The sequence below is a fragment of the Pseudochaenichthys georgianus genome, chromosome 8 (genome assembly GCF_902827115.2).
Source record: "Pseudochaenichthys georgianus chromosome 8, fPseGeo1.2, whole genome shotgun sequence".
NCBI lineage: Eukaryota > Metazoa > Chordata > Actinopteri > Perciformes > Channichthyidae > Pseudochaenichthys > Pseudochaenichthys georgianus.
In genome coordinates this window covers 20059087-20068562 of record NC_047510.2, presented here as the reverse complement: position 1 = coordinate 20068562, position 9476 = coordinate 20059087, and the positions used below count along the sequence as shown (strand labels likewise).

General features: G+C 40.4%; 2 protein-coding genes across 2 annotated transcripts; one reads left to right on the top strand and one right to left on the bottom strand.

The window, feature by feature from the left end:
• Window positions 1-2016: 2016 nt before the first annotated feature.
• On the top strand, window positions 2017-2976 carry LOC117451700 (G-protein coupled receptor 183-like). The gene has a single exon (XM_034090096.1). It carries the CDS (start codon window positions 2017-2019, stop codon window positions 2974-2976), a length of 960 nt encoding a protein of 319 aa, XP_033945987.1.
• A 1010-nt stretch (window positions 2977-3986) lies between these two features.
• Window positions 3987-6470, bottom strand: LOC117451345 (nuclear factor 7, brain). Its single transcript, XM_034089607.2, has 6 exons — window positions 5844-6470; window positions 5522-5617; window positions 5206-5436; window positions 5100-5122; window positions 4899-5017; window positions 3987-4793 (listed from the first exon to the last, which is right to left on the bottom strand). Exons 1-6 carry the CDS (start codon window positions 6231-6233, stop codon window positions 4255-4257), a joined length of 1398 nt encoding a protein of 465 aa, XP_033945498.1. The 5' UTR covers window positions 6234-6470; the 3' UTR covers window positions 3987-4254.
• Window positions 6471-9476: the final 3006 nt, after the last annotated feature.

The window sequence follows — 9476 nt, the reverse complement described above, 5'->3', positions numbered from 1 at the left end:
ATCTTTATAAACAGTTAGGACTGGGAGAATCATTATTCCCTTATGAAATCAAAAACTCCAGGAGATCCTCCCCTCCTGGTCAGCGTCAAAGTCACGACACTTCGGATAACTTATAAATGAACCTTTGAAACACCCACACGTCATCCTACATACGGAACAGAAGAATATTCAACACTGGTGAGTAAAAAAACATTTGAACTTTTAAAAACCTCCACGGGTCCTTTTGGTCACAAAGTTTTAGTCTAATCGAGGATCTTTAATCAATACATGGCATTAAAAGAGGCAAGACTTTCTAATTGATGAATTAATATAACATACATATATTTTAATGTGTTAATTACTACCTAGAAAAATAGTTATCTCCATTTTGCATGTCATTTTGGATTAAACAATGTAGATCAATTAAGTTTAAGTGGGTTTTCCCCTTGCATTGCTCCTGCTACTTCAAAATATACGGACTGGAAATATTTGAGACTTACTGATGATCATAGATCAATATGCATGGCATACTAAACTCAATAGCATCCTAGTTTTTGTAATGATACTCTAACTGTTGAAATGTTTGCCATTTTTAATCTTGAGTATGAAAATGCGATCATTTGAATATTTTCTGAAATCTGAAAAGATAGTTACACTGAATGTATTCTCATATCGTGTTTTCCTATTGTTGCTGTCTGGCATTAGTTTGTACTTACAATAGGCAAACGTGATATATGTATATTTCACTGTCACTAAATTGTATTTAAAAGTTAAAACTATAACAAATATAAAAAACAAGTTACTTTTACCAAACAAAAAACTCCGGAGTGCATGTAAAACAGTTGATGATACAGCATCTAATTAAATCCTGCAAAAAACATTACAATAATTCTGTTTTGTTTATTTAGTTTTCATTAGATATGCCTGAAGAAAAACACAATTGATTAAGTCTGCTATCTCCAGGGACGATTATCTTGGCAAATAACTTCTCCCTCCTCCATCAGAGTGATTAGCCCCACAGGAGTGTGTGTGTCCTGAGGTGGAGCCGGCAGCACGGGGAGGTGAGAAGCCCTGTCCACTGAGAGAAGGAGGGCACGAAAGGCCCACATTAAACCAGAATAGGCCCCTTGATGGCTGTACAAAGAACAATGACAGCCTCTGGCTCCAATAGTCCATTCAGTGGAAGGAGCTCAGGTGTACTGCATGTGCAAAAGACTAATGCAAATCAGCCTGACTCAGAGCAGCTGCACGAAGTCCCGGAACATGTAATGTTCCCGGAGCCTAGAACAAAACCTGACATTTAGGGGATTAAAAAAGCTCCCCAGATATGTGATCTTCCTGTAGGGGCCAAAGACAGAGACACTGAGCTCAAGGCCAATACACCTTTTAATGGTATCCTTCATATCTGACTCCTGTTATTATTCCATCAATCCAGCCATTATTGCATTCATCTTTCGTGTTACCATCCTTTTCTGGTCAGAAATTAGCTTTAGGAATAGCTAAATGTCAGAAACAGGCTTTTAAGAGCTACAGGAAACGACTGCTCTTAAGAATCTTAAACAATTGTCTACGTCCAACATATGAACTCTGCCATTTTAATTTGAGTATAGCTGCCCTTTTATTCTGCAGTAAAAGGGTGGGGCTTTTAGTATGAGTCCCTTAAGTGAGTTAGATGTCCCTATATACGGGGAGTCAAGCTTCCCAGAGGAAGGTCCGCACAGACACAATAACAAGATAACAGCCTGAGGAGAAGCCCTGACGCTGTTTGTAACATGTTTTTGTTGCTCTCTGGGAAATGTCTCATTTACTCTGTGGCGAGTTGAACTCTATTGAGAATTAACTTCTCAGCAAACTAGAAACAAGGCTTCTAATGTGCTTCAGAGCAAGAACACAAGATGAAATACAAGTTTCATGATAAACACCTGGTGTTAATGGGAAATTGTATTGTGAGTGAGTGAATGATGTCTCGAAAATGGTAAACCCTAACCACTATTTATTTTCCTTTTTCCACCAGGGTCCTTTTGCAGTGACAAAATCATGGAGAGAAATGTGTCTTCAACCACTGTCCAGACTCTACTCCCTCTTAACACCACTGCTGGCACCAATGCCACAGCAGAACCCTTCAGTGTGTTTGACGGATGCGACCATCAGGTAGAGGGTATTCTCTTTGATCTGACCTTCCAGAGCATCAACGTTATCGTGGGAGTCCCAGCCAACTTACTTGTCATTGCAATCCTCATCCGAAATCGCAAAGAACCCACAACTTCAGACATATTCTTGGGCTGCCTGGCTTTCATGGATGCCTATTTTAGTGCCATGCCCCCTATCACCTTCCTTAACCTGTACTACTGGCAGAGCAAAGAAGTTTGGTCAGCCATCAAGTTTTCTTATGGTGTAAAAGACACTAGTGGGCCATTGTTTCTATCCTGTATCTGCCTAGATCGCTTTGTAGCTGTGATCTTTCCAGTAAGGTTTGGGCAGTTTAAACCCATCATTTATAGGTTAAGCCTCTCATTGCTGGTATTCTGCCTTACCTTTGCTTACTCTGCTGCCAAGACTGTGGGAGGCCTCCCCAACTTTGAAAAGGTGTTCACTGGTGAAATGCTGGCAGCATTTACTTGGATGGTCTTGTGTAATGTGAGCATACTGTGGGCCCTGAAGAAGTCCAGCAGGGCAGGAGGGAAAGATGAGATGCACCCCATGAAGAAGAGGGCCTTCAAGACAGTGCTGTCCATCCTTTGTATCATTGTGTTTAACTACCTGCCACCTGTAGCACTGTTTCCTTTTGAAGACGTCTACTCCCCTGATGTGTTCCGCTGCTACGTGCAGCCTGTGGGCTTCGCTTTCCTTAACATCAGCAGCACCATCCAGCCGCTTATCTATCTATGTCATCTGGACAAGGTGCCTTTCTTCTCAGACACCTGCCTGAAAAAGTGCTGTATCTGTGTTAATGCAAAGAACAACAAAACCCCAGCTGCACAAATCCCACCTGCTTAGAAGAAGTAATACACATATTGACCCTTGGTTTGATTATTTGATAAATGTGTTTCACTGATTAGATTTATTTTATGTAGATTGAAAAAAGATAATCCAGAAAAAAGATGAACCTCATAAATAATGAATCAACATTTTACTATAATGTTTTCATAAACTAATCATGTTTAAGATACATTTTCAAAACAGCACAATATGTATGTGTGTGATACAGTCGACTCTACACAATGAACACCTTTATTACTTTGGTTTTGGCGCCATCATGTGTACAAAAGTGACCAATAAACTCAACTGTAAAGTCTAATCCTTCCTTGTGTGAAGAATGTGATTTGTGCGAGTTTGTGTGTTTTTCTTAAAGTGCATTGTGCTAAAAGGGTTAGACACTTATCCTTCATTCAAAACCAACATAAAATAAAAAGAATTACCAATAGAACAATCATAGAAAACATGTGCAGCAGTATTATACAATCAGACATAAGGCCATTCAAAAAGATTAAACATAAGGAAACTACAGGCTACAAACCATAATCCACTTATGGATGGACTCAAACTTCATATTTATTCTTTTTCATTTTGTTTAGGACCTATACCTGAATGGTTCCCAAACTTAACTCAACAGTTTGTCAGTGGCGGAGCCAGGACATTTTCAGTGGGGTGGCCAGGATGGAACCAGTGATCATTTTGGGGTGGCATTGAAATCACTATTATATGAACATACAAATACATCTCACTAGAAAATAAGGGGTTATTTAAGGCACCTATAACACACCTCTACATTATTTGGGATTAAGTGGTGGAATATATCAAATAATATTCAGTATATCTAACTATTTTTTTCGTATTCCCGCAAGCAAAGTATCAACGAAGCTTACATTATACAAATGTAATGCAATATACAGACTGTTTAGCTTATGGTGATCAGCAGCACTATGAGCTCATTCTCTCAGTGTATCATCAGGAATACAGAGACACACACACATCATTTAAATAAGAGTTTTTTAATTAAATGATTGGATAAGAATAAACATCTTGAAGTAAATAACAATAAACAATAGCCCTTAACCCCTGTAAGGCCCCCGGTTGTAATTTTACAACATTACTTTAAGCTATCCTAAAAAAGTCAGTAAATGTTTTGTTTTTTTAAAAGACTACATTTACATAGTCAAAAGGTCCTTTTGTTCAGCCTCACAATGCTATTGGGTAGTAAATGTGTTTATAGGTCCTGCCCTCTGGCCATACACGCCAGGGATCTAAATACAAATATCCCTGTCCTTCATCCGCTTATTGGCGCAACATTGTGATGAGTACTTTCTCTGGCATTATTGTTAATGGATGACTGTTTTGTGTATAGAAATATGGAAGTAAAGTTTCTGTGAACGTGTGTGTGAATGCATAAATGAGTGTGTCATCAGCAGGGTCAAAGAAAGACATTGTCCCTTTGTTGTAATCCAGTTGCATTTTGACCTGTTTTGGCACTCTTGTAAGTGTCAGAGGGGTCGGGGGGGAGGTCATTGCCCTGAACTCTCCGTCCCGTAAACACAAAGTCCAGAAGCCGTTTTCAGGCCGAGCGCAGACCTCAGAGTTTCTAGGTACAGACAAAGAGGCCACGCCCAGGAGCCAGTCCTGATTACTTCCTGTTTCCACGATCCAGTGGTGGCTTCCTGAGCCCAGTGCGTCCATGCCAACCACTTCTGCGCTCATGTGGAAGCGCTCTGGGTTGTCAGGGCAACCAGTGTGCGGCTTTGAGTAGTGGAGGGAAGTGAGGTCGTCTGACAGGATGAGGCAGGGGTGTGCTGTGTTTGGGTCCAAAATAACAGGGACTAAAAGAAAGGATATTAGCAGAAAGATTGATGAGGAAACACGGTGTGGGTTGAACAATTTTACTCTCCAGGCCTTGAAGCCTTATAGCTATGACATGTACTCACTATAGTCAATTTTGTCCAGCATTTTCTCCCATACTTTATATTTGAGGTTGCAGAGATGCTTTGTCACATCAATTAGTAACCCCGACAAGTTGTCTGAACCAAGAGGTATGCTTCTTTCTCTGTGATAGAAACACATATTTTGGACTGAGAATATGGCATTGTCAACTCAAAGAGTATAAACCCATAACTGTGATGACCTACCTGTCCTGGGTGGCCTTGACATTCTGGAAAACAGAAAGAATCACAGTCAAGGTGGGAGGTTTCGGGAACAATATTAAAAGGTTGATTTATACCTGACTGTACAGACCTTCAACAAGATCATATCTTCTTCTTCCAGCTGCTCCTGTATGATTGAGATGGTCTCTGCGAGCGATAGCACTTCTGCTGACAGTTCTTTAATCTTATCCTTCAATCCTGCAATCTTTTCTTCTTCTTCTTTTTTAACAGCAGCTATTCTGGCTGACTCTTCCTCGTAGAGGATTTGATGCAGTTGCTTGAACTGGCTCTCGATCAATGTCTGGGTTTCTTGCGCTTGATTCTGAGGAAGATTAGGCAAATTCTGGTTTATTTGACCAAATTATTTTTCATTTAAAACCACACATCTGACATCTCATCACATTTACCTTGATAAACTTGAACATGTCTGCAGAGGTCGTCTGAATACTTTGGAGGCCGTCCATTTTATCTTGTAAGTTCTTGAGTGATAAAGCAAGTTCATCCTGAAAGACAAGCAGGTGAGTCAGCAGAGATCATTTCATTTTATATAAGGATGTATCAGAATATCTTGGCCCTGGAGTTTTTTCACAATCAGGACAGACTTGCTGGGCAGCATTCTACCCTTGGGTGTTACCTTGAATACATCAGGTAGACAAAAACAGCAGAGTCCGTTTAAAAGGTTGCTTTTACGATAAAGTCTGGAAACACATTGATTTTTTTCCCCCTTACCTTGCAGTCCAGCACTGCCTCTTCGATAGGCGAGCAGTCGTGACCCTTGTGCAGTTTGGAAGACTGACACACCACACAGATGGGTTGTTTGTCAACCAGACAGAAAAGTTTTAACTTCTCCCCGTGCAGAATACAATTCAAAGTTTCTTCCACCAACATTGAATTCTTCCTGGCCTGCAAAAGGGCTTCACAGACGTTTCTCAGAGCCAAATTGGTGTGAGGGCTGGCCGTAGAGGCTCTTTTCCTGCATACTGGACAGTCACGTATGCCTCTTTCCCAACAGCGCTTCACACAGCTCCTGCAGAAGCTGTGGCTACATGGCAGCAACACGGGGTCTGTAAAGATGTCACAGCAGATTGGACATGTGAGATCCTCCTCTGGGAGAGACATGATCAGTAGCTTGTCACGTACAATGCAGTTAATCCACAGTTCAAAACAGCACAAATCCTCCGGTTTAAGTCCTCATGTACTTATAATGGTTCCTCTGGCAGTAGCATAATAATTTAGCGTGCCTCGTTAAACTTGTCTCTCTAGCCCATGCTCTAGCCTCAGAGCACACTGACAGCCTATCTATTGTTCTTGACATGAAGTAGCAAAGGCTCTTGGTTTTCCTGTGCATGACTTTTGTGGGAGTAACTCAAATCATGCAGCACTGAGAAACAACCCAGTATGTAGCCAAGCTGGGAAACAGGAAATGAAACCCTATTGGCCAGTTGTGGGTGAGCTTAAAACGGGTTGTTACTGCATGTTTGAAATGTCATGATTCAGGAAATGAACGGGAATGTGGCACAAATGTTTTTAGTCTAGTAAATAACTCATTGGGTAGTTAGCAATTCACCATTTGAAAATGGAATGGCCAGGTCAAAACAAACAAAAGTCATTTCCTATACACCAGTGAACTTAGTGACGAGCATTGTTTCCTAAATGTGTTCACACAGTGTGGTTTCTATCTTTAAGACCCAGACTGGCTACGCCAGCTCCGAAAGAAACAGGATTTTAATGAACTAAAAACAAAACACTTGCTTCTTGTTAATATACTGTAATAGGTACTCAATTATATTGGCATTGATAGTACATTGTATGCGTCTTAAGCATGTGTGTTACATAATTGGTTTTGGTCTTGAAATAATAACAGAATATTTGCTGCAGGTGCTCACTGTTTAGGATCAGAGGATTGTATTCCTTTTTCATATTCTGAAAGACTGCAAAGAATGCAATCCAAAAAAGGCAGAATTTCAAATAGCAATAAAAATAGACTGATCAAAACAGTGAACATGTCTTCTGAAAGCCTAAGGTAAATTGTAAAGTGGGATTGCAATTGGGGGTGCATGTTTAATTTTAGAGTTATCCTTGATGCTGTATAAAAAAAAACGTGCAGTATAGCATTTGTCTTTTAGTCCAAAGGTTTACAATTCAGTGTTCATATTCAGTGTTGGCCAGGGCCGGCCCTTGGCATAGGCAGTATAGGTGAATGCTAGGGGTGCATCAACCCATGGAGGGCGCCGAAAATTGGGGGAAAGAAAACATTTAAAAATGTTCGAAAATGTTTTATTTAAATGTCATAACAAAACAATTTCCCGATTTTGGATCAACAAAGTACATCTTATTATCTTATCTTAAAAGAACTACGCCTATATTGCGTACAGCGTCCATAAACTATGGTGCACCCCTAGGGTTGGGTATCGTTTGAATTTCCACGATTCCGATTCCGATTCTACTTTTCGATTCCGGTTCTTAACGGTTCTCGATTCCGATTCTTTGAGGGGCAGGGTAAAAAAATGATACATGCTTCTTCCACCAAAAAAATTACATTTATTCGAGAAACTTTTACACAGGTTAGTTTCAAGTAATATTCACATTAATCAGTCTGTTTATATTCACTGCTATGTAACTGTAACCTGAGAACCACTGAAGCTACAGTGCAACAGTCCAACTTTTAAAAACAGTTCTTGTTGAGAAAAACAAGCATATCTGCCTTCTCAGGCATACCGGGAAGAAATGTTTGAACATTTTGAAGTAAAATGCTTCAATCTGGTGCACACGCAGAATGACTAGAGACTAGATCTAGGGGGTACAACTCTAAACACCCATATGAAAAAGATCGGTTTACATTTTAATAATTAAATAACAAATAGCCTACATGTAACGCATTTTATTTTTGTTGTTCATTCATATCTTATTTTACTATTTTATTTATGCATATTTTTTTATCTCTCCAGTTTAAAACGATATGTCTGGTTTACTGTCCTATAGTATACATTGGAATGATTTCAAACCTGTTTTATCCCAATAATTATAAAAGAGTGCCTTGGAAATATGTGTTTACATAAATTGTGATCAAAACGTTTGAGACCCACTGAGATAACTTAGACTAAAGTGAACTATCTAAACACTGAGAGTCCTTTACCTCACTGAGCTGAAGTTATCAGCCTCTCAGTCTGACTGGAGAGGACTCTCCCTCCACATCATTGTAGAAACATCTTCTTCTTCCGTTAGAGCAGCTAGCACCAGATGCTAATAACAACAGCGCCCTCCCTTTCTCCCTAGCTCACTCGCACTTTGGCTGTGAGCTGCGGTTGCCAGATAAGCCAACATCCCCCATTTTCATCACTTGCAGCGCCCATCGTACAGGGCAAATGAAAAGTGTAACCGGGATGAAAAGGGTGTTACATTTACTTAATTATGAATGTTGTTACATCAAGGCCGAAAATTAGGATGAGCACCAATGGTCAAAACATTTTTTTTTCTCCCAGAGCTGCCAGCGCAGCGCCTCCACAGATCTGGCGCCCTAGGCGAACATTTATAATGCCATGCCAGTGCGACGGGCCGGCCCTGGTCTCAGGTTCCTACACTGTAGGAAATGTAGATACAACGCTACATTTCCCGCCCCGCTGCAGTCATGCAGTAGGCTACGGAGAGTGGCGAGAAACATTTCCTCAGGAATCGAAAAGCGGAACCGAAATTCACATTTCTAAATGATGCCGTTGGAATCGAAATATTGGAACCGGTTCCGAACCGGAACCGGTTCTCGGTACCCAACCCTATGCACCCCCCCCCCCCAAATCAGGTAAGTTGAACTGCCCCAGCCCAGCAGCCCCCGGGTTAGAAAGGCAAGGAGAGTCAGGCTAAGGTAAGGTGTTGAGGTGTGAGATTGAGGCCTTTAGTAGACAGTTGGAATGAATGTAAATAGTGGTAAAAACCAGTGGTTTCTGTAAAATCTATTATTTTAGTTAAATCGTTTTTGTGTCCAGTTATAAAAACTCGGGCACCACAAAATTGAAACCACATTTTTAATGTGGAAGTAGATTACAGCCCTCTCTTCACTTTATTAGGACAGCTCCCTCTGCTGTAATTAATGTAAATTACAGTACAAACCAGAAGTTTATGTGAAATAGTTCTTATTTTGAAATAATGGTTTTTGTGTGCAATTATAGGTTTTAATTTTGTATTTGTGTTCATTTAAAAATAAATCAAACTCCCAAAAAACGTAGAGGGGGGGGGCGCCAGCAAAAATCTTGCCTATAGGGCAGCAAATTGGTCAGGGCCGGCCCTGGTGTTGGCGTTCACATTAACTTAGAAACAACATCTAAGAACGTGGGATAATAAAAAAGTTGATACTTCAGAAGATGTTCT

Bases quoted from the DNA above. Each gene is read 5' to 3' on its own strand.
- LOC117451700 (XM_034090096.1), top strand. From the start codon at position 2,017: ATGGAGAGAAATGTGTCTTCAACCACTGTCCAGACTCTACTCCCTCTT.
- LOC117451345 (XM_034089607.2), bottom strand. From the start codon at position 6,233: ATGTCTCTCCCAGAGGAGGATCTCACATGTCCAATCTGCTGTGACATC. The intron at 5,437-5,521 runs GTAAATGTGATG...AATCTTCCTCAG, and splicing joins ACATGTTCAAGTTTATCAAG to AATCAAGCGCAAGAAACCCA. The intron at 5,123-5,205 runs GTCTGTACAGTC...TCTGTTTTCCAG, and splicing joins AAGATATGATCTTGTTGAAG to AATGTCAAGGCCACCCAGGA.